The sequence below is a fragment of the Musa acuminata genome, chromosome BXJ1-3 (genome assembly GCF_036884655.1).
Source record: "Musa acuminata AAA Group cultivar baxijiao chromosome BXJ1-3, Cavendish_Baxijiao_AAA, whole genome shotgun sequence".
NCBI classification, from domain to species: Eukaryota; Viridiplantae; Streptophyta; class Magnoliopsida; order Zingiberales; family Musaceae; genus Musa; species Musa acuminata.
In genome coordinates, this window is record NC_088329.1 from 42,060,892 (window position 1) to 42,085,763 (window position 24,872).

At 36.0% G+C, this 24,872-nt stretch overlaps 1 protein-coding gene and 1 long non-coding RNA gene across 6 annotated transcripts; one reads left to right on the top strand and one right to left on the bottom strand.

Annotated features, from left to right (window-relative positions):
• The first annotated feature begins 251 nt into the window (after positions 1 to 251).
• On the top strand, positions 252 to 3,985 carry LOC135631966 (uncharacterized). The gene is made up of 2 exons (XR_010494561.1): positions 252 to 413; positions 487 to 3,985. It is a non-coding gene; the product is annotated as an uncharacterized LOC135631966 (long non-coding RNA).
• Positions 3,986 to 4,328: 343 nt separating this feature from the next.
• On the bottom strand, positions 4,329 to 23,582 carry LOC103978789 (protein ROOT HAIR DEFECTIVE 3). 5 transcript variants are annotated; one of them, XM_018823981.2, is made up of 23 exons: positions 23,433 to 23,582; positions 21,794 to 21,943; positions 20,289 to 20,355; positions 20,090 to 20,192; positions 17,789 to 17,859; positions 17,649 to 17,712; positions 17,499 to 17,564; positions 17,365 to 17,412; positions 17,219 to 17,281; positions 17,070 to 17,126; positions 15,862 to 16,020; positions 15,714 to 15,782; positions 15,548 to 15,639; positions 12,478 to 12,556; positions 10,336 to 10,501; positions 10,125 to 10,249; positions 9,710 to 9,972; positions 9,533 to 9,629; positions 9,267 to 9,428; positions 6,844 to 6,948; positions 5,109 to 5,203; positions 4,922 to 5,018; positions 4,329 to 4,839 (listed from the first exon to the last, which is right to left on the bottom strand). In XM_018823981.2, exons 2-23 carry the CDS (start codon positions 21,939 to 21,941, stop codon positions 4,612 to 4,614), a joined length of 2,424 nt encoding a protein of 807 aa, XP_018679526.2. In that variant the 5' UTR covers positions 21,942 to 21,943; positions 23,433 to 23,582; the 3' UTR covers positions 4,329 to 4,611. The 5 variants fall into 5 exon arrangements, with proteins under 5 accessions (XP_018679526.2, XP_018679525.2, XP_064996221.1 ...); XM_018823980.2 differs by having other exon boundaries at positions 23,429 to 23,581; XM_065140149.1 differs by having other exon boundaries at positions 5,109 to 5,199; positions 6,840 to 6,948; positions 23,429 to 23,581.
• Positions 23,583 to 24,872: the final 1,290 nt, after the last annotated feature.

The following is a 24,872-nucleotide window of genomic DNA, read 5'->3' on the forward strand; positions in this document are numbered from 1 at the left end:
TTTTCATTTTTACTGAGGTGTATATATATATATATATATTGTTGTCTGTGGGATTATACGGTAAATCGTGCACGGAGGTGTTTGTATCGCGGAAACGTACACGTGTACGTGAACTCGTGTGGATGTTCGGCCACACGAATCATGCTAACTAACATGACTTGACTCGATCATGTGACTCATCATATCTCCTGAGACGACCGTGCTCCTCCATTGCGATGGTGAAAGTGACCGTCCATTCCCAATCAGACGGCTAATGCTACCCGAATACGTGGATGCACGCATATAGAACGTAGATATATCGCGGGGAGAAGGCGCTGAGGCCAATCGCGTCGGAGTCGTTAAAATAGACGGAAAGAAATCTTCTCCTTCTTGATCGGCGCCGACGAAACGAGGAGGGTAGTCGCTTCTTTGCGGTAATCTTTGGATCCTTTTATCTTGCATTCGCTGTTTCTTCCTTCTTTACGATCTGGAATGCCTTTTCTTCAGTTCGTCTGGGGTGGGGTTAGCGTTGATACCAGCATCTTAGGGTTTTTTTGCTATCTTGGATCTTTCGAAACCCTACGATGGAGTGGCTTTGATAACGGTGATAGAAAGAAGTTGGTTGAGGTTGGTGATTTGTTATCGTGGAATCGAATTGAAAGGATCTTGATGGAAGAAAATCCAAGAAAGCAATCAAGAAGGGAAAGCTTGAAATGGTTTGGCTATTTAGAAGAAGAGCCATTTTGATTTTCTTCATCTTCTTAGAATTTCCACCACCAGAGAGGATGATGTACTACTGATGACAGTTTTCGAGGTGATTTTCTGGGTTAGGGCTGGTACCGGAATCTAAGGGTTTGCTGTCTTGTTTCTTTCGAAACCTTACGATGGAGATTGCTTCGATAACGTGTGAGAAGTTGGTTGAGGTTGGTGATTTCTCATCGTGGAATCGAATTGAGTGGATCGTGACGGAAGAAACTTAAAGAAAGCAATGAAGAAGGGAAATCCTGACACAGTTCGGTTATAAAGAAGAAGACCCATTTTAATTGTCTTCATCTTCTTGAAGATGATTTCCTATTGATGACTGTTTTCAAGGTGATCTTCTTGAGATAATTGTTGGTGATATTCTAAGTTAAATCAGTAATATACTAGCAAGGAAAAGTCCAGAAAGGAAGAACTTCTTGGTGGTCTGCGATCACGCAGAGAGACCTTTTAGTAGTCTTTAGCTTGAGTAGTTCTAATGATGCCACAGCCACCTCCTTTTGTATGTACTGCTTATTCGTACCGAAAGATGTCATATGCAAGAGGTGCAGATATTCTAAGTGAACCATAAATGTAAGGAGACTTTAATGTCTTGCTAGCGGTTGGTTTGTGATTATTGCTAATAGTCACTATGACCGAGATCTCAATATTGTTTAAACCAAGGATCAGCACTGGAACATGTACGTTGTACAGATCAGTATACCACCTGGTACGTAGTATCATATGTATTATTTGTGGATATAAATTCTAAAATTCAGTATCTTGGCATTTTGTGCTGACATTTTTATGGATGAAAGAGGGACTTGGTCTGAGACCATATAGTAAAAAAAATTATTTAAGTTCATTTCTTGCAAATTTATTTAAGTTCTGCCAAATATTATTTTTCCAGACATGGATTTGCCTAAGGAGTTTATAGAACTCTCTTGAATTGTTTCCTAGAGAAGCAGGTGGAATTGTTAAACTCATGTTCCATATTTGTTGTAGTTCTGTGCGATCAGAATGTTATAAACTAAATCTAGTCATTCTTTTGCGCTTACAATCTAATCTGAAATTTAATTCTTCATCTCTCTTGTGTGTGAGATGAACCTCAATGTCTGTTCCAATTGTATATCACCCTAAAAGTAGGGGAAATATCGCCTTCTCCCTTGTAGTTTGGTTGTTTTCCTGGCAGGCCCCGTGGTTTTTCTTGTTCATTTTTTGGCAAATACCTCCATGAAACAGTTTTTTCTTTATCAAATTCACATAGGCATCATATGTCGTCCATGTAGAGGTTACATATTATATGAAGGCATCTAATTCCATCTCTGATAGACATCAAAATCTTACATGTATTAGCACTGGTTCGGTATCTATGTGATGCTTATGTTGCATTCATGTGTTTTATAGATGCCACATGTTATATAAAGGCAACAAATGCAACACGACATGGGTCCTTAGGATCTGTGTGTGCTGCCTAGTGCCATGTGGTTGATACATTAGCATGCTGCATTGATGTTTGTCACTTGGGTCCATGCGAGTGACATGTTGGTTAGCTTCATTCTGTCCACGTGAATATTAAGCTGATGGCATTAGATCCTGAACCAAGCATTGTATATGAACAAAGCACAGTCTGAGATCTGCCAAACTAGTGGGGCTGAAGTGCAAAGCGGTCAAACCATGAGGTAGAGAAAAATCTTCAACAATTTATGAAGTTCTTTAGGCTTTTAAACTGTCTTCATCATAGTGCATCATTTAGTATAATCTGAATCATAGGTGTAGGGTGGATTTGTTCTCATTCTTTTGCTTGATCATCATTTTTATGCTACTATTGAATGTTGGCCTGGCCTCTTGTTTTTAGTGATATTCAGCATATATTGATGTTATAGCTGGAAGTTGCAGCTTCTACCTGTCATATGCTAAAGTGGTCATGTTATGAACATCTTTCATTTGTTTTCACAAGGTTGTCAGATAGTATTGATGAAGTTACAAGAAAATTTGATTATGTTGCAAATGTTCCAACCACATGTCATGATGGCATCAGATAGACTGAATCCATTTTAAATGTTCCAATTTTAGTGGGTGCTGTTATCCGAATATTTATTATTATAATGATTTACTTGGTTTTCTTGAATAACATTTGCATTAAGAGATGCTTATATGATTAGATGCTTATTGAGACGAAGGCCTAATTTAGCAGTAGTTAGTGGGATGTTTATCATTTATCTTTTCCCTGTGTTTCTTCTGATCTTTATGGTTAATTTTTGCTGCCTGCCTTCGTTTTCTTTCCATATTCTCCTTTGTTGCTTGGCATCCACATCTCTGTTCAGCAGTCTATTTTGCTTCATTTTTCCAGTACATTTTTCTAAAAAAAGGTTACCTTGGATAAATTGGAAATCTATATGTAAATACCAAACCAAGCAATTTTTTTGGTGTATAATAGCAACAATCCAGTGGAAATTTTTATTTTAACAATTGAACAGTCATGAACTTTTCGATCTGATCTATAGAGTTAATATGATAATAGATTCTTTCACCCTCACTACAGTGCCAAAATAAGTTGTATAGGCAGTTATTAGATCGAGTTGATATAGTGAGATAAAAGCTGTTGATATTTCTACTTATCCATTTAGTACTTTGCAATGTTGAAAATTTATTTTCCAGCATACTGATGGTGGATCCGATTTCGAGATATTTGTGTTGTTAGTAATGTGTTGGTTTCGTGAAAGCTGCAGTCAGAAAACAACTTGGTGACCTGTGGTTTTAGAAGAGAGCAATTAAAATAAGTTCTATAAATACATGTTTGAGAAAGTGGTGGTGTTATTGAAAGAGAGAGTAGAAGTATTCAAATCGTTTGTGATTATATGTATATCAAGAACAGGATTACTTGAACTAACAGGAACATGCACTTTTCTCTCTTTTAGCTTGTGACGTTCCCATAATGTCAACATTCTGTAATAGATCAGTGTAGGTATGGATTTAAAACCAACAGTTGCTCCGAGCAGGGATAATAGCTGTTTTTGCCAAGGAGGGGGTGCCACGGTGAAGGCCGCAGGTGGTGTAAAAAGTAGGGATAATAGCTGTATCAGCTGTCGTCGCAGCAACAGCAGCGATCCGAGGAACCAAACGGAGAAGAAGAGGAAACCAAACTGAAGTTCTCTATTTAATTAATGCTTGTTGCTTCAGAAAAAGGAGGGGAGGGGTAAATGATTGCCAGAAGCAATTTGTTTTGCATGAGATGTCAGAGAAGTCCTAGTGATTGCTTTTGGCATTTTGGAGTTTTTTTTCCTCTATTTTTCGGGTTGATTTGTTTCTTGCCTGAAGCAAGAACACAGTGCTGCAGTTCTCCGTAATTTCCGCCTCTTCTGGCAGTGGAGACGTTTGGCACAATTCCGATTAGGAAGATAAAAGTCACTTATTATTATAATTCTCTCTTAATTTTTTTAAATTTATAAAATTATTTTTTAAACATAAAAACTGTAATTTTATAAAATTATTTTTTAAACATAAAAACAGTAATTTTATAAAATTATTTTTAAACATAAAAACAGTAATTAAAATTCCTTCGATACAAGTAGGATCGAACTGACTAAACCAACTGATGATAATTAAAATACCAAGAGAAAAAATATAAACCAACTTATAAACAGTAATTACAAGATTTTTCTGAATCGAGAAAAAAAAAGGGTAAGAAATACCAAGAGAAAAAATAAAAATGGACGCTAGGTCTCTCTTACACAAGCTGGTACACTACACTGATGATAATGGATACATTCATGAGCTTACACTACATAGTCAAGCGAGCATCTCAATAAAGCTCAGTTCAAAATAAAACCAAAAAACCTAAAACAGCAAAGCCAACGTGAAAAAAACATACCGTAGTTGTCCATTGCATGTTCATTGTTGCCTTGGTGGGCTCGAATACTCTTCTATTTCGCTCTCAGGTGATGCCAAATTAGAGGTTGCTGATGACGATGAGTTGCTGATTACACCACGCCTGAAGCTTTTTGAGTGGTTCCTGTCGAGTGCCGGAGCTGCAGGTTGTTTGCCCTCATCAGCCAATCTCCGAAGGATGTTTATCACAGTCGGAAGAAACTTTGTAGACAAGGAAAGGAGCCCAGGAAGCTGACAAACAAGCAAATTAGGTGAAGTCAGAGTTCAAACTTGACAGAGGAAACACTCCTAAACTCAAAAAATCAAAACTCACAGCTCCATTTCTGAATTCGCCTGATATGTCTAGCTGGACCCAGAGGGCTTTGCCCACTAAAGAAACAACAAAAATAACAGCCAAGTAGAGAGGATTTCTGCAAAAACCAAATGGAGTAATTTTTATATATAAGTAAGACAGGAGATCCAACAAGAAAAAAAAAAGTTCTTTAAATCAAATAAATTACCTAAGAAGTGTCATAAATTCGTTGAATCCCAAAACAAGAATAGCAAGAATTGCCCATGGAGGAGGTAACATGCTACTGTTACGCTTATGGGCTTCCTGAAACCAACAAATGAAGTGACGAGTATTAGAGGTAAAAATGTTTAGCAGCATAAGCAATTTCATCATTGTTAGCCATAATTGCCATCAAGACTAGCCTTCAAACGATAACTATGTCCGAAGCAAATTGCTGGAAATTAGTATGCTCCATGTCATGATAGCCATATGGTTAAAGACTAACACATTCATCAGTGGTTCAAGTGTAAAATTGAGAGTCAAAAAACTTTGTCAGGTATCTCTGGATCAAATTGTGCTTTTTTCCTTCTTTTGTAGTCACATTGCTCTTTTACTTCTTAACCTTTTTTTTTTCTCTTGTTTGGCTTTCCCAAACATGTCATAGACCAAAGACAGAAGCTTTTCAGGTCTACACCACAAGCTAAGTCAGTGGGCCAAGTATGGTCCAGATTTTAAACAGCAATCAATTAAGGCCATGATAGGACCAGAAATGCTCGAGTTTGCTTGAATATGGAGACCTTGAACCTTAGAACATCTTGACAACATATTCTCAATCTTTTGGCCCTGATATGGAACATAGATTTCTACAGTTTTTAAGAACCTTTTTAGGCACCTAAAAATTAAATATAAATGACAAACATACCATATTCTGCAAAACCGCTGGAAAGCTGCATGTGTGTGTGTGAAATTGCTCTTACCTCTGAGTTTGTTCCCTATTCTAGAAAGTATTTAATTAATATGATAGTCACAAACCAAATATAAAACTTAGCCTCCAGTTCAATTGTTTCTTGAACCTCTGAAGACCATCAACTTAGTTGGTTTGTACAGTGATCTTATTCTACATACATGGGTATGATAGCATATTTTCCAATTTAGCTTGTACCAGTTGCTATTACACCAAAACCCTGATCTTAAATCACTTACTTCAGAAGTGAATTTTTAATTTTTATTATTAAAAAAATCCTATTTAGCTCTTACGATCAGCAAATTCAGACACAAAGAAATATGAAAAACTGTTTTTCTAGAGACAGAATTAATTTGAAATTAATCATTTGTAACTCATCTCCAAAGTTCTGCTGTATGAAATTAATCATCATTTGACACTTGGCCCATAATCAAAACTAAGCACTTACCCTAAATTGGCAGTCAAGCATGTGTGTGTGTGTGTATATATATACATATAACAAAGGCTAGTGGTACAGTTAGAAATTGTTAACAAAGTCCAACAAAACCTTGTTTCGGTATTTCCAAATCTTTTGCCAGGGAATACCAAGCTCTCTTTATCATCAATAATCATATAATGTTGAACAATGTAGATAGATCTAGAGATGCTAATGAAATAGATTGTATTATTTTGTGTTCTATCATTACTTGTACCACAAAGTCCAACAAACACGCAATTAGGTTTCCTATTTCTATGCAATTGCAGCTTATGATCCAAGTTAGAGCTATGAATTCTAGCACAACAGCAGTGTGCATCAAACTTAGAAGCCCTACACTTTAAGAGATCTTAAGTTATATGGACTATCCACGAGCCAGAAAATTCTTCTACCTTACATAGCAAATGAATGAAATTAAGCAATATGCGGTACTTCTTACACTAGAAAAAAACTATCTGCTTTTCGAATATAATATTAGAAGGCCAGTTTAAAAAATATATATAAAACTAGAGATTGAGAACATGCCTGAGCTGAAATAGCCTGAGTGACAGTATAATCTGTCTCAGCCTTGAACTGCCTCCACAATGATTTGCACTGGACTGGAGTAATCAAAGTTTTTGTTGGTGGAACCTGGTAAAATAATATGGTAGACCAATTTAACCAACCAAGACCGTCATATGAAGTGGTCATGTGAAAAACATGTAGAACCTGATACTCTTCTTATTGCCTTAAGAGAAATGAAACTAAAACAGCAACATCTTAGGAAATTGAAACTAAAACAGTAACATTCAGCATATTCATAAAGAGTACATAAGTTGTATTCTCAGTGTATGCTTATGCAATTTAGACTTGTAGACAACACTTTTAAGAGCTAGCAGAACAGGATATCTCGGATAACAGAACTGTTGGAAGTGCCTGCAAGTTGGGGCAAGATATGTTTAAGTTTGAAGATCCTAGAGTTGCAATAGCAATGCAACCATGAACATACACTTATAAAACTTCTTAATGGAATTGAACGAACAGTTTCTTATAAAGAAAAAAAGAACTTGTAAAATTCAGCTGATTTTGGTAAGTTAAAATGCATGCAGCTAGTGATTTAAAATAGTGACAACTAACAAGATATATCCAACATTCACCATAACAAAGTCTTCTGCACATCAATGAACCAAGGTGATTTCCCACAAGGGTTTTAAGGGGTCATTAATATTTTCTCCTTTTTTATTTTTTTATTATTTTTTAGACATTTTTGTATATTTCAGCAAAGAAAGGTGAAGGTGATCTCAACCACATTGGGCATCTTGACTACAAACACTATCTTGGGCAGGGAGAAAAGGAGGGTTGTGGAAGTTGCCAGCCCATCCAAAATGATGAGCTCCAAGCTTCTACCACCAACCAGTGACATGCCACAGAAACACTAACAGCCGCTGTTCTGAAGTCACAACCCCTGCTTGCCCTTCCCAACCCAAAAAAAGCTGATCCTATCAAAACTTATCCTGGCAGTCTTACTGTGAAAGTTCCTAAAGATGGGAACCAACATAACCCTAAGACCAATATAACCTCAGCCTAGATCCGCATGCAATACGAAAGTCACAAACTAATCAATTGGTTATCATATATCTATAATTGAGGTTTCAAATCTCAACCGTTATGATCGGTATGGATCAGTACCCCGCTGGTATCAACCAATCGGTACCGATATTGAAACACATAGCTTGACACCAGTACAATACCAATTGATTCTCTTTTTCTTATTTCATTCAATGATAATAGATGGTACAAGTTAATATAAAGACTCATATACCAATACTATACTGGTCTGGTAGGTTACCAAAAATGATAATGGATGAAAAAAAAATAAATTAATGCTGAATGTTATTTACTTATTTACTTCTAACACATCCATGCTAGCATGAGATTATAAAGGCATGCGACAATGATCTATTCTGACTGTTGGCCAGATGCCATAAACTTTCAAAACCTCATTGGAACCTTAATTTGGAAAAAAAATCTTACAAAAATTTTGAGAACTTCAAAATCTATTTCTGAAAGGAAACAATTGAAAAGAAGAGATATGGAACAAAAATGTAACCAGATGTGCGCCAAGAAAACTAAAATCCAAACTATAATGATACTGGCTGAAATAATAAGCTTCATAAACCTCAATGATAGCTAGCAATGGCATGAAAGAGAGACTTAAACCAAGCAAACTTAGCCTGGTTTGTTAGTTCAACCCACTACCGGTAACTTATTGGATTAGGTCAAAGGTGAACCAAGATTCTCAAAACCCGAAAAACCCTCAAGTATGTATCTTAACCAGTATACACTGGCAGACATACATTAAATTGTGACAATTCCATCATGCATCAACACTTCTTCATTCTCAAGTCTCAACTCACTCTTTCCCTCCCCTCCCGATACCTTTAATTGTGCAAATTTTCAAGTCTGTTCATCATAGTAGTTAAACCATGGTTGAATCCCAGTAAATTAACCAACCTTCAAACCGATAAAAACTCTATCTTGAAGTCCAGACTGGGGTTTCTAGAACGAAAAATATAAATCTGTCCAAAAACAGTTTTGGCAACCAGTTGGATCAGTATGTTAGCAGTGTACTAGAATATGTACTGTCAGGTATTGGCAACCAGTTGGATCAGTATGGTAGCAGTATACTAGAATATGTACTGTCAATGTCAGGTATCATAAAAAAATAACAAAATATTAAAACACCGAGAAGTATCAATCCAGTATAAGTCCTTTGATCAGACCAGTAAATATCAATGGGTATGTACTAGCCAACCAATATTTCATTCCTTATTCAAAACAACTGAGATGAAGTTCTCTGTTAAACTAAGCCCCAGAGACAATTCAAAATTACAAGGTGCTTGCATATTCAAAATGATAAAGCTGGGACACAATCATTAACAGAAATAAATTTTCAAAAAATTCATCACCTCTTCCCATGAACTTGAAGCAAGCGGATCAAGTGATTGGATGCTTCTGTTTGTACCACCACCATCAGAAGCATCCATCAAAGCAAGTGAGAGCGTTTTCTCAACTTTATCAGTCTCATCATCCAGTCGAATGGCAGTCATTACAGACAGCAACTTCAGAGACTGCAAAGGAGGGTGGTATTAATTTCCAAAAAGACGGATCGGATAGGTCATGATATTAAAAGTGAGAGTTCTATATTATCAGGGAGATATTTCCCGTGACATACTGCAGAGCGAGCAGTTTTTGTGATTGCTTTAATGTCTTCACTTCCTGTCCAAACTCTTGGCATGGAATCAGCATCATGGCTGAACAATGTTGAGAATCTGCATAGAGAAAAAACTGTCAACCTGCTTCTTTACAAAATGATCTTTATCCAAAAAACCAATGACAAAAGAAGTATTACCTGTCCTTCATACGGATCAATACTCTTCCCGCCTCTTCTCTTGCCTTGGATTCAACAACACTTCTAGCGTACTCCTCTAGTTTTATGAGCATTTTATCAACATCTGCCTCGTCAAGATTAAATGATGAAAGTGCAGAAGAAAATCCAGAAATAGCAGATTTTGTCTCCCGTCGAAGAAGTTCTCTTATTGCTGGCCAGGTATCATCACTGGCTGCATCAAGAAGAGCCTCTACAGGTTCTGAAAGAGCTTTAGCGAGTTGCCCCTGCAAGTATATGATATTCCAACTTTCACATTCTAGAATCCAATAGAATTACTGGATGGCTTACTATTTTTATATTTGCATTTCTTTGTGTTTGTAGAAAAGTAGACACTCTTATAAGATTTTCCACACAATAAGAAAAGGATAAAAGAGACCTCATATAAGGTGGTAAGCTCAGAAAGTTTCGCTGCACGAACTGAAGCTACATGTGCATCAATATCTCGCCGAAGCTTATCCCGAACTTTTGAAGGATTCCAACTTGCTTGTTCAATAGTTGCATCTGTAATCCTAGAGAATTGCGTTACAACCACAAAGCAGAATCCACACAAAACAATGATAATAGAATTGAAATGCAAAATTATATACCTTCACAGCCTTTGTCAAATTTTGACATGAACACTTGAGTACAATCATGTGCAGCAATAGCAAACCCTTCTCCTCTTTCAAGAGCCTTGTCAAGTGCTTCCTTAAAATCATCCAAAGTTTTTGCTCGAATATGCCCCAACATGGACTCATAAGCAGGATTTACCAACTAAAAAGGCAAATTAGGTCAATCACAAATACTTAACCACCAGACATTATTACTTATTTGACAATTCTTATTAGACTAAGTAAATTCCTAAACAGTGTAGAAAGATAAATGTCATGTGCATTTCCGTTATTTCATCTCCATGGAACATCATTTTTGTTTTTAATCTGTAAATTATACCCCGAATATCCACATGCACACCAACAATGTGTAAAAGATTCTTCTAGAATTTTCAGGCTTTTAGACATTACAAATACATTGACACTCGAACCAACTCCAAGGTCCATTTCACACCTTGTGCAACTAGGCTCATACAATAAAGCCTTGGATCTAGAGAAAAATATGTCCAGCAATTTCAAAATAGATAGTCGACCATCAACAAGCTCAAAAGCAAATTTGTAGTCTGGACTCTGATGTCCTTGTCAATCTGAGTTCTATAGCATATCAAACTTGTTATCCACAACAATTCAGGAGCTATTTGGTTTAATGTTTGGCATTGGACTTATTCTATTGCTTTAGAGAATTTTGCAAATGTAATGAACAACATCTTATGGATCTCTATATTAACTAATAAAATTCTCTAAGAAAAAGAAGGAAGTTGTTTGGGAAGATATACTAGATCAATAATACTCCTCAAGAAAGTATCATAAACCCAATCAAGTATCTTGCTAGCAAGGAATATTAATATTAAAGCAAAAAAATCAAGGTGGAGATTTCCCAAAAATGATAGTTGAGATAATTGATTCCTTAACACAGAAATAAGACTTTCTTTATTTGTATTTACTTTCTCTTCTTGTATGTCAGGATCTATAAAAAAGGATTGTAATCTACAAAATAGTTGTATGGATGAAAATTTGTTTTTCTTTTCCCAATCATCTCTGATTGATGAGTGGCCATATTATTCTAAGTTAATAACATGATTCCATCATTTGTGAATGAGACACATCTGGTGTGAAACCAAATCCCCTAATATGATGCATTGAAACAAAAACGAGTTCGGATAGTATCTTTCCTCTATTTTTTTCCTCTCCCATCATTATTATACTATAAAACAAGATGCTCTCTTTACTCTATGTTCTCTTACTACACCGATGTAAAAAGGAAATAAAACCTCCAAGGTTTCAGTTTCTCTGATGTAAAAAGTGGTATTGCCAAACAATTGATAGAAAAAAACAGTATAAAAATAGCCGTAAAAAATCCAAGATGCAAAAATTGTTTTGTGTTGCCACTACAAATGATACCTCAGACTACAAAAATAAACGAGTGCATTATAGACAACCTTGTTACTAAAATAAAGAACTACCAATTACAAAACATGAATCTCCCTAATGATAAAACTAAATTCAATGCCACCTAAAAATTCAAAGGAGATGAGCCACAAATAGAGGTCTCTTGGAATATCATCATATCCCACTTAACTAAAGGATGTAATATGCTCATTTTTGTACCAATTGAAAAATAAAAGAAGCAAGGTTCCTTGTAGGTTGGCAATAATTTCAAATGCAAAAACCGAAGCATATTTCAATAAGCATTTAAATAGCATATATGGATGAAACACCTCTTGTAAAGAAACTATGGCACAAACAGGCCTAACCTAAATTCAAGCAACTACCAGTATCATTTCGAATGATAAAGACCACTATTGGATAGCACAGTACATCTCTTCAACAATGTCAGTTCAGCAAAAGAGTATACACACTATATGCTATGAAGAACATTACACAGAATAGAAGGAAAAAAAAACTTAAAACCAGCAGGAACCAGTTGAATTTGGAAAATAACCTATTTCTGATTACTCATCTCAGCACCTACACTTAGCAAAGCAGCAAACAGCACTATTGTCAACCTAATTTCCATCTAAAGCTGAACATTTTTTGCATTGTAATCAGGCCTACCATATTGTACCAATTACAGTGATGTTTATGGCAATAGCACAAGAATGTGAGTTAAATGCTGCCGGCATTCAGAAGCAACAGTACCTGGAGAAGTTTTGATTCAAGTTGTTGCCTCTTCGAAATTCTAACAGATTCATCAAAATATACAGCTTCCATATCATATCTGCAAAACAAAAATAACTTTAAGTACAATTAGAAACCCAACCAGTGAATGCACGGTATATGTTTCAATCAGAAATCAAGGGTGCATAAACAATATTCAATATTTATAGCATATAAAGGTTGCTGCTTTGCACCTTGCTGACCAAGTAATCCCACTACTAGTAAGAGTAAGGATGTGTACATTTGACACTCCCTAAACCCTGCATTGGCAGCAACCTCATGCAGTGGATTCATCCTTTCTATTTATAGTATAAGAAGACTAAATTGATAATATCTTTACTAATTATTACTTGAAAATTTCAGGTGCTGAAGTATTCAGAAGAAACCTAAGAAAGACTAAAGCAAACCTAATGTTGCAACATTTGCATTTAGAATTTTCATGTAGTGGTGACACAGTGCAAAAAATAATAGGCATGCAGGTATATTAGTTGCTTAAGTGAAATAATATTACACCTAACAATTAACTCGACCACATGAGATCACAAGAATTATCAATAAGTATTGTTGACCTTTTCAATGTACGATAAGAGCATTCTTTCGGCACTTTGGTATCTTATGAATCCTTGACTACTTTTCCAGAAAGTCTATACAACTTAAGTTACAAATGTAGGAATATTAATTTTTGACCCTCCCCAGACCCCGCATTGGCAGGAGCCTCATGCACTAGATACACCCTCTTCTCACTTGTATAAATAATGGATATGTAAATTGCAGCCTCACCAGGTCTTTGGGGTAATCACACTTGTACAACTTAACTTACCATTTACTCCTTTATCTCAGTTTTATTCTACATAATTGGTTTGAACCTTTCATGCAAGTGTCAGTCGAAAATAAAAATAGAGCACACATGTCTAGAGTTCATCCTAAAAGACCAATATAAAGGAACAGTAAGAGAACTAATTATGTCTAAAATTTACAGCATTCTAGATGAGGAACTAGAGGTTTCAATTACCCTAAAATCTAAAATCAAAGATTTTCTTACAGTACCAGCCAGCTGGCACAGCATGTCATTCACATGGCCCAAGATGAGACACTGTCCACAAAGGCATGCTTGCAAGTGGGAAAGAAAAAACATAGAGCAGATGGTAATCCTCTTAATCGATCATCCGTTGCCTTCAGCTATCCATCAGAAAATCTTGTCCATGACATATCTGAAAACCAACTATTTTTAATTTCTCATCTTGATCACAATGGGAGAGAAAGGTGTAACATCCCGATTAGTCCCACATCGGAAGTGAGCAAGACTAAGATTGGCTTATAAAGATCTAATGAGTATATTACTATCAGCCTTAGCTTAAGCATTATACCTAGTGATTTAGGTAAAACGAAGTCAATGGGTCAGTTAGCCTATTAGGCCCGGGTCATAACAAAAGGAGCCTTACAGGTCAGTTCAACCGTACAAAGCCTCCATTTGTCATTAGACATTCAAAGACCCAAAACAAAATCCACTTCATAAAAAAAAAAAAGATTCAACTAACAAATCATGCTAATTGTAAGAAAAGAAGATAAAAGGAGCCAGAACTATGCGTCTTTCACAACTATTCTAAGGCATGAACCAGTATGTAGCACAAGGACAGAAGAACTATGCGACTTAGTCACTACCATGTTCCAACTGGCTAGATCCTACCTGCTAGCATTCAAGAAAATATGAACCGAACCAATTGAACCAGTAAACAAGCCCAAATTGGTCTTTTTAATTATGGTTTAAATCTTTTTTTATTTATCTAGTTCTGGTCTAGCATTGTATAAACAAACCAAATTATACATGTCACACACATTTAGTTTAGCCACTAGTACTTGACTCCTCTCCCCATAAGCCATTGCCAATCCATCCTCAGACCTTCGTAATCAGATGTAGCCTCGGCAGAGTCGATCCAATCCATTTTGCAGCTAGCCCCCACCAGACACCCTTATGATGGCGCTATGTCGTGGGCCACTTTTTTGTTTCCATCTTCTCTTTTACACAACCAACCTATTTGCAATACATTATCACTGTTTAAAAACCTAAACACTAAAATACTTTGTGAAAGTGAGAACCTCAAATGGTGAAAAATACATTGAAAGCAACTCAAATTCAGTGTTTTATATACCAAAAGTGAAAATTGAATATGTCACTCTCACTTCCCTGAGCAAAACCAGTTTAGCTAAATCAACTTTAAGTCCACCTTGATGACTGACAAGAAGTAACAAAAACCAAGAAGTAGATTTTCAGACAAATAAACACTTAAGACAATGTTCTCATGAAAGAGTTTTAAGAATTTGAGCTCGAGGAACTCAATTTGGGTTCCACTTTCATCAGACCAAACTATCATATTTAACAATTTTTATCCCCCATCCAGACCACTCTCTTTTTATATGGCATCTTTCCTGATACCACCAAATAAATATATGGCATCAGAGCTAACCCTCCACAAAATCCCTTCACTGCAGCCAATAAAGCTTGACAACCACCAAAGTCCCAAGATCAATAGTGTTTGGTGCTGGTGAAGTATTGATAATTGAATGGCAAAAGTTGGGGTTTTGCACATGCATGCCTGCCCTATTAACCACCTGGTTCTTCCAATTCTCCAGCAAGCTTACCCACCACATTGACAACTTGACCGTCAAGAGTGGCTCCTTCATAGTCTTCATGATTTTGCTCAGTCTTACAGAAACATACAAGATCACCTCTATGAATAGTTATATGTTGAATCTTATCCGCGCTTAATAGATACCAACATTGTAGTGGGAAGCAAACTCAAGATAAGGGTCTGAAATAATAACCACTTATAGGAGTATACACCATATCCATTAAGGCTACCTAGAAAGTTGAGGTATACAACAACAACAACAACAACAACAAGTCACCATAGAAAGTTCAGGTATAATGCAATTAAATTCAAACAAGGAGGCTTAACAATCAAGTAGAATGTACCGGCCAAATTCTACATCAATAAATCTGGAAAATGTGAAGAACATCAATATATATAATATTAGCCAGATATATGCTCACCCAGAAAAGCACTTGTCCAAAATTACACTAAGCTTCTTCCCAAAACCTGGAACTAGATCATGTTGAACAGCTTCTTCAAGTTGCAGCCACTCCTGAAATGCATAAAGAATTTTTGTATCCTCAAAAAATGAATATACCAAAGCAAATACAAGTGGAAGATCATCACCTCCATAGCAGCCATATAAGTAAACTTTTCGTTAGCAATTTCTTCACAACGTACAGTGGCTACCATGACCTACAGGAATACATCATGCCAACATGAAAATCTCACAAGAGTGTTAATACAACAATTATTCAAGTAACCTGATCAGTACCTTGTGTGCAGGCAGGTCAAGGTCTTTGTTATCTTTGATAACCTTCCAGATCTGCTGTGCACTAAATGAAAAACCTGAAGCAGGAATGACCCCTCGCCGATCTCCAGCAAGACCACCAGGAGCAATGGAATGATAAAATCTTTGCCTCAAACTTGCAACCTTTTGTTCATTATTATGACATGATAAACCGAATAAGAATATGTCAGAAATTGGCAAATACAGATGCTTGATCTGGAAAGGCATTTTACATCATATACGTTGATAGGATTATAATTCAATTTCTTAGAAAGATGTCTTCAATGATTGCGGCATGCCAAAAACAGAGGGGCAAGAAAAAAAAACAAATACAAAAGGCTTGTCAGGTTTGTGCTTTATTTAATCAGTCTAACTACACAGTTCAACAACATAATCATGATGACTGAGATTCAGCTGCCAGAACAGACATGCTCAGAGTAATTAGCAATAATGACTCAAAACTAAAAATAAGTACTATAAAAAAAATTTATACATGAATTTTCAGGCAACACATAGCAACCATATGTACCTTAGTTGCAATTAACTATGAAGCATGGATACCAACACTGAACACCGGTGTGGCAAAAGACGGATATATACATAGTTTCATAGTGTAATACCCTAATCCAATAAGACAAACATAAACTATGGGCTAGGCTGTGATTAGTATATTTGTCATAACCAGGCCCAAAACCACATCGGCTACGCTTTCAAAAAGTTCAATCGACTAGCATTGACTTCAGTAACATCTTCAAGAACATGGAGAAGATAACAAGATCTTATACATGAAGATTATTATTTTAACTTAATTAATCAAAATTGGATGTCTAATAAAAATAGCAACAATGAGATAATAATAGGAAAAAGGCAGTACGTGGAGGTGGCCCTACTCCGATTATCTCCTTGGTGCCTTAGCATTAGGATTCTTAGAATCTTAAACTTTCTTCAATTAGTCTTGATTGACCATATTTAGTGTTTAGATTCACAGTCAATATGCTTCTGATTGTTCTAGATCAAAGACTCAATGTTGCATCTATATTAGTATTTTGTAGTGCAAACTCCCTAACTTCTATTAAATAATAAGCTAATGAACCTTGTATAGGATACATTGCGGTGACATGGATTCAAATAAATTATATATAGAGGATTTAGTCCAGTTATATCAGAGACCATGTAATTAAGTTAAAGCTAACCTGTTCTTTGAATTGTTCTTCTTTCTCTTCATAACTCGAAAGAGCCACAACTTGCACCTGGAGATATATGGCATCAGAGTGACTGAGTGAGACAACAAATGTAGTTTCATCAGCAAAGAATACAGAGCAAAGAAAATAGCAATGTTTACATTAAAAAATTCACTAAGAGGAGTTTCTTTATGAGCTTGTGGTTTTGGAACACTATCCCATATCTGCAAGGAATATATAGGTGTGAGATACTGATGATGAAAAATTGTTGCAAACATACAAAGTAAGAGAAATTGGCATCGGGCACCTTTTGAATATCTTCCCTGAGAATAGGTTCAAGATTTTCCAGAGGTGTCTGAAACAAAAAGGATGTCAATTACAAATATGTACTAGTTAAGAGGATACAAAGATACTGAAAAGCGTGAACAAAAAAAAATTCACCTTGGTTTTATCACGTATGACAAATAGTAATGTTGTCTTACGTGGGCTAAACAATCTCATCATGACCTATTATGAGAAACAAGAGCAGTCAAGGCAAAAGAATTCAAAGCTTATACAAACAAGAACGAAAATATTGAAGTTGCATATTACCTGGAATACTGTCTTTAAAAGAGGCTTGTTTGCAGCTTGTTCTCGACCAATATCATGGCACCACCTATCTTATAGAGACAAACTAAGCAAATCTAAGACAGAAAGGAGAGGATGTTTTGCATGATGGACAGTAGACTTACATGTTTATAAGGACAATATCTGAAACTGCTAAAGCAAAAAGTGCACTCTGCTTCTCAAATGTGGTGTCATCCTGAAAAAAATAAGATGATAAACCATAGATTAAGTTTCCAAAGATAAGGAACCAATAAAGTAAAAGAAAAAATTAAAACCAGAATATGTAGTGAATCATGACGGATGTATAAATTTTTTTTCTTTTATATGAAAATGGTTCATTAAAGAATGAGGATGTTGAAAAACATAAAGGGAAACAGCTCCAACTTTTTTTTTCCAAAGCATAAAAATAGGCTCCAATTAGGTGTGAGTTTCACTCATTAGTCTGTGAAGTCCTTGCTTAACCTTCAGTTTGTGGCGCATAACTACATAAGCAAGCATACAATAGACACCTTGAAGACCAACATATATATTTGTAATTAATGGGACAGAAACTTAAGGAAATTAGCAAGATAAAGACCACCTAGCCAAGGAATATAATTTTGGATACCGGACTCCTACTTGTTGATGGCCAGACTGATATGGGTACGGCACATGCCAGCATTCACATGGTATGCTGGCATGTATCATGGTACCATTCTACAAGGGCAAAGGAAGGAAGAGTAAGAAAGAAGTGGAACAAGAAGAGAGGAGGAAGAAGAAAGGTGGAGAAGAGGACTATCAGGTGTTTTGCAGTCAAGAATCAAGGTTGCAAAGAGCACCCAAAAAAAAAAGGATGCGACAACCTAATCTAAAATAATAATTCTCTTTTATTGTAAATTAAGTAATATAAGAGGATTTTAGAAGATTCCGACAACCCAAGTTTTGGTTGATAAGCTGAACGTGATGCAAGAATCCTAAATTTTAGTTAAATAATCTACACTCATTAAGCAGCAATATAGACACCAGTTTCCTCTTTTGTTTTTCCTAAGAATCCTATTTTGGCTCCTGATTGGAGTTACCAGTAGATAACTAGTATTTTTTCCTAGTTTTCATTGGCCACATTGCATTGGTAAATCTCTCTGTCTTAATTGGGGTATGATTAGGGGGAATAACAGCAGGAACTGGAAGGATTTAAAAGAAGCTCGTCTAAGAACTCCTGGGACAAGTAAACATGATAGTATTTGCAATAAGAAAAGGCCTAATGCTTTTTTCCTATTATTATCTCATTATAATTCTTTATATTTCCCTCATCATTTTCCACTTTTTTCCGTAAACATTACTGCCTATAGCCACTTTGTATGGCATGACCATTGAGATAATTTCAGTCCTGAAGTCTTCTCCATGTAGGAAAACATAAAGTAAAAAATTGTGGCCACTGAGAAGTGGTTGGCAAGCAATAAGATTGTAATATCAAAGCTGAAGTGTAGATGAAATTTAAATCACGTCAATCAGATCTAATTGAAAACAAAATTCTTAAAATAACTTTATAGTTCCTTGAACAAACAGGGTACTATCTGATCATGGAATGAAACCATCTGATCCATGTTGTCTACGTTGTCCAGAGCCTCCAGAGTCCAGACCACGCAAACATAAAATATGTTAGAATGATAATTGGCCCTAATTCTTCACAATTCAAATTCAAAAAGACAAAGAACCAGTCTGATCCAAACATTAAGGCTTCTTTGCAAAAAAAAGCATACTTTGCAATAGTGTCTGTCGTACCGAATCGTACCGCCTAGTACGGGCGGTACGTACCGGTCCGACAGGCTAACGGTACGCGGACCGTCCGGTACCGGTCCGCACTGTAGCAGTACAGTGCACTGTAGAAGTCTGCAACTGCAACTACAAGCCTGCAAGTCTGCAGGTGTACCGAACACTGTAGCAATGCACTGTAGCAGTACGGCACCTGAGTGTACCACCCGGTACACCATACCGTACCGGTACCGAGCCCAGATCGAAATATCGGTACGGTACGGTATTGCGAACCTTGCTTTGCATAACCAACTTCATCTAGCATCTGTGATTTTTAACGCTTTGTGATATCATGCTCACTTATTTCTTCAAGATTGATATTGAATCTTAGAATCCAACAGAAGGTTGCCGCATAATGCTGAAGTTTATGCCAATCCATGAAATGTGGTTGTTGACTATGTCAAAATTTTCAGCCAATCATGTCATTCTTTGTTAAGCCTTGCAAGTGCTGAAGGTGCATAATATCATCTCACATGCCCTAACTATTGATGTTTTCTTCAACTTGCCAAAATGTTTCTTCTTTAAGAAAAGGCTTGATCGCTTGGGTATAATTTAAAATCTCCCAAGATAAAATGCGCAATTCTGTGTATAAAAGATCTCTACCATGAATACAATATCATATACTGAATAGATACCTCTCCGCGCTCTCTTCCATCAGTACCCTCCAAATCCATAACGATTGTGCATGGTTCAATTCCAGCACACTTAGCCAACCAAATGCCCTTTGTGGTTTGCGACCTAATATAAAAAGACATTATTAAGCCAAAATCAAATGAAAAAGTAGAAGCAATAGCGACACCAATGAAGTTTATGGGTGGCAATCCAATAACTTGCCTTCCCATGAAAGCATCCATCTCCCTGAAGTTGGTGCAAAATAAATGGTTCAAAAGTGTACTCTTCCCTATCGCAGAAATAGAGGTTTATGAAGAATTTTTATCAGCAAGTACTATACATAAAAGTTATATATATATATATATATATATAGGATTGCGGAAACTAACCAAAAGTTGTAAATGAAAGACTATACTATGATATTATGATGGCACATGCACCTTATTTACTTGAAACAATACATAAATTTCTTGAGTTTGGAAAGAAGTGTTCTTCTGGCAGCAAGCAATGTAGAGAAGCAAATGAATTGATTTAACTAGTGCAACCATGAAGCATTATGGTACAAGGAGTAAAAATGTGAAATAAGCGACACAAGTGATAGTAGGACACATGAACATAGAAAAAAAAACACGCTTCTAATTACGGTAAAGTGTCTCATCATATAAATGTCTACCAAAAAAGAAGATTGGTTGCAAAAGTTTAAGTAGTGTGTACCATAAGAAAATGTTAAACCTAAAAAATTTTACTCTCACACTATGAAATCATCTTTTATGAAATCAACTGAACCCAATCAAAAGCATGTCTGGGCATAACCAGATTTGAATTCCACAATCTCAAAGGTTTGTGCAACCAAGGTCCTGAAGTTAAACAAGATTGGACTAGATATGCCACGATCTGGCAGTGTGTGATCGAAAACATTAAATTGACAAAGAACATGGGGATAGTCAGAATTGATGGTCCCCACAGTCAATCTTCAAATGCTCCCAGCTAATCTAAATCCACTCATGCTTCATAATTTAGAATAAATCCAAATCTTTCAGATAGAAATCCATTCCTCGGTCCAAAAACACCACAATAAGTAATATAAAACAAAATAATGATAGATATTGTATATGTTATCATTATGTACCATGTGATATCAGCTATGCTTGCCTTCAATTTTTAGGCTTTATGTGAAGACATGAAAATAAAATAAAATATTACTTGTTAACCTAAAGACACTTTTAATGATAATATTTGACTTCACTGAATGGTTACAGAATCAAAAAAGAATGTGATCTGAGTTAACAACTACACTCATGTCCTAAATCCCAAGTTCAGATTGAGGGCCTCTCTTTTTTACTAATCTGGAAAACATATATGTGGCCATGCCAATATTTAACTGATATCAGGCTCTCTTCAAATATAATAACTTGAACATGCCTTTGAATTTCAATCATCAAGTGTTCTATTGCACAACATATATCTTTAAACAAATGTCACCTACTAGATCTCCGAAAATCAAGCCTGGTCGCTATCAATATATCTGGTCTGCAAGAAACATTGGCCACCAAGAATACTATCTATGATATAATCAGCTCTATCCAGACCAAAAAAGATGAAAGGAGGCCAACAGCATCATGAAAGCTAAAAAGACTACCCCAAGCAGCAAAAAAACAGTATAAAAGTAATCATGGGGCAGCAAATAAAAAAGCAATAGTAATAGTTCAAGTAACTCATACACATACCACTGCTTTGTGGACCCATTATAGACACCACAGCATAGGATAAGCCACACTCAGCCAGCTTCACTGTTTTCATAAAATGTTCAAGCCCAGCAGCATTGAACACTCCGTCTCCGTCAATAAGTTGGGTAGAACAACAATCATCATCCATTTCTGTTAAAGGAGAAAATAGTAACTGATCTGCATTAGAGATTACCCTGTAAAAAGTATTATGGTTCCATTTCCACTTTGCTTGATTTGGAAACTATAGCCAACAATAGGTTCTATAAATGAATTTATGAAGAGCTTGCTCCCACAAATACCATAGACAACAGTACAATTCAGTTTAAGCAAGAAAAAGTGACGTTGGTAACCATAAGATAGATGGCTTTTAAAATTAAAAAATATATATATAGGAATTAGGACGTCACCAAAATATGTAAAGTGAGAGTAAAGGAAGTAGTGAATAAAGCTTCTATAACTTTATCAAAATCACAATAATTTCTTGATTCTTGATTACATGAAATAGTGTTCAACACCAAGGAGTTGTCTTGTATTTTTTTATGAAATTTCAATAACTTGTTCAGCCAGAGTACTCTCATGTACAAGGCTCTTAGGCTGGCAGCTAAGAACGAACTACTACAAAATGAATATCTGTTAACTGCAAATGAAATTTCAAAAGCAAATATAAGCATGGTTTTCTAGTTTAGGGGTTACACAACCGGAAAACAAAAGACATGCACCAAGGACCACAATAAGAATGGATACAAATATCCATGATTGGTTCATCTGGCATCTTCTTGACCATCACACCCAGTAGAAAAGACACCTTGACCCAACAGATCAAGACTCGCTTAAGTTTGTAGCTCACAGATCAGAAAATTGCTAAGAACTTTACGTTCAAGTGGTCCATTGTTTCTCTCCTGTTACATATAGAATTGCAGGTATCAAGTGGATCAATATTTATATTTTTGACCCGAACAATTTCCAAGATCATCTTTCAAGATGAAGTCTAATAACCGTCAACGGAACACCGAAGTTACTAGAATCACTGTGAAGAACACAAGCTATATCTATATTTGATGTGGATCCCAAAAAACAACACGAAGTAGATATACTAGACAAACGCCATGGGAACACAAAGCTAGTGGATTCAACAGAAACGGATTTGATTAAGATCAAAAGACGAAACATCACTAACAAAAGACCTCTCCCAGGTTTGGTTATTCAGGCACGAAGGACCATTAAGCAAAAGCTGAAATCACCTACGTGTACCTGAGATGTCGATTTAAATCGACCGAGCAAGAAATAACATCTGTGTATAAGCAAGACGAATCCACTTGTAGAGACAAACCGACGATTAATGCATAAGACAACAAGAGAGTACCAATCAAACGCCACCCAAACGAGATCCCAAGCAGGTGTTGGAAAGAAATCCGACCCTAATCTTGAACAAACATCGGCATCATCGGAAAGAAAGGGAGTCGAAAATAAATCTCTAAGCAAACAAGCAGTAAATAAAAAAGAATGCACAAACTACATGACAGTTGGATCGGGCCTCACCGGGTTGATGCACGCATCAAATACGGAGGAAACGAAATGGGAAAGAACCAAGAACGTCGAATTGGGAGGGGGGAAGGGAAGAAAGGAAGACGATACCGACGAGGGATTGGCTGCGATTGGGAGGAGACAAGATCGTCGAGGGAGGCTTCCTCGCGAGACGGGTGCGAGAGAGGAGTCGAAGGCGGCCACGGCGAAGAAGAGAGGGGGATGTCGACGGACCGATCAAGAATATAAAGTAAATGAGGAAAAGTAGAGTTCCGCTTGCATTGGGTAAAAAGGTCAAGAAGACAAAAAGTGAGCTGCTTATGGCAAAGGATGTTTGTGTGGGCGGCAATATGGAAATTAAGGGGTTTCTATAAATCTTTGGAATTCTTAAATTAATTACTAAAACCTTAAATTATATTTATTTATTTATCAGAAGTTAAATGTTCGAAATAGTTCTGATATTTTTTTGAATATTTCAAATAACTAATAAAAATCTTGACTATTGATGATAAGATTTTTGATTTTTTTTGCAACATCATACGTACTTACACATGATTAAAGTAATAATGAAACTATTTTTGACAAAAAATTAAAATTGTTATACATCATCCATAAATTCTTTTGATTTTATCCATAAATCCTCCCATTTTTGTTATTTACGTTAGAAATTTCTAAATCTTTTAATTTGAGATATATTCTCCTATTATGATAGCTATTTAAATGAGAAAATATTTAGAGTTTTTTTAAGTAAGTCTTTATTTCTTAAACTCCTATCCACGAAGAGTGTTGGGTTGTTTGAGCCTTTTTTTTCTCCCATGGATCTTACGTGATATTGATGTGGCGAGTGATGATTAACTGATTGTATATTCCTAGTAACTAATTGCTTATACTAATTATCTATTTCAATAGTTTCATTATCATCTTTTCAAACTTTTTTTCACTACTAAAAAGAAATCATAACTCAATAAAGATACATAATTAATTAGAGGACAACAAGTACTTAATGAAATTACAAGAATGAGGTAGGCAGAGCAGTGGTGGCAAGTGGAGCCCACCATAAGAAACAAAGATAGACTCGAGTTAGGTTTGAGCCCATGCGACCACCGACCACCAACGATTTAGTTTCCTTACCTCCTCCAATTCCACATGTGACTTGTCTTATTAGTTTTGACTTTTATTTTACTAATGAACTCACCCCAAAGTTCTCTCTTCTTACGTGTTCTTATCAGTGACTATATTTTTGGTAAGGGCCCCACAGTCGGTGCGACATTACCACTTGCATGTCTTGGTAAATCGAAGTGACACCAAAAGAAGGCCTCCCATGATTGGCACCTCGGTCCCACTTGTGGACCCAATATCTATCGATCAATGGGACAACATTGTCCTATGTTGTGTGATGTTATCATTATGGGCGATGATGATACAGATATTAACGAAGAAGGGAAGTGAAAGGCTTAAAAATTTAGGGCTTATCATTAACCAGATTCGACCCATGTCAATTATCTTTAGACCATATTAATATAAATATAATATTAACATATAACATATTAACGAT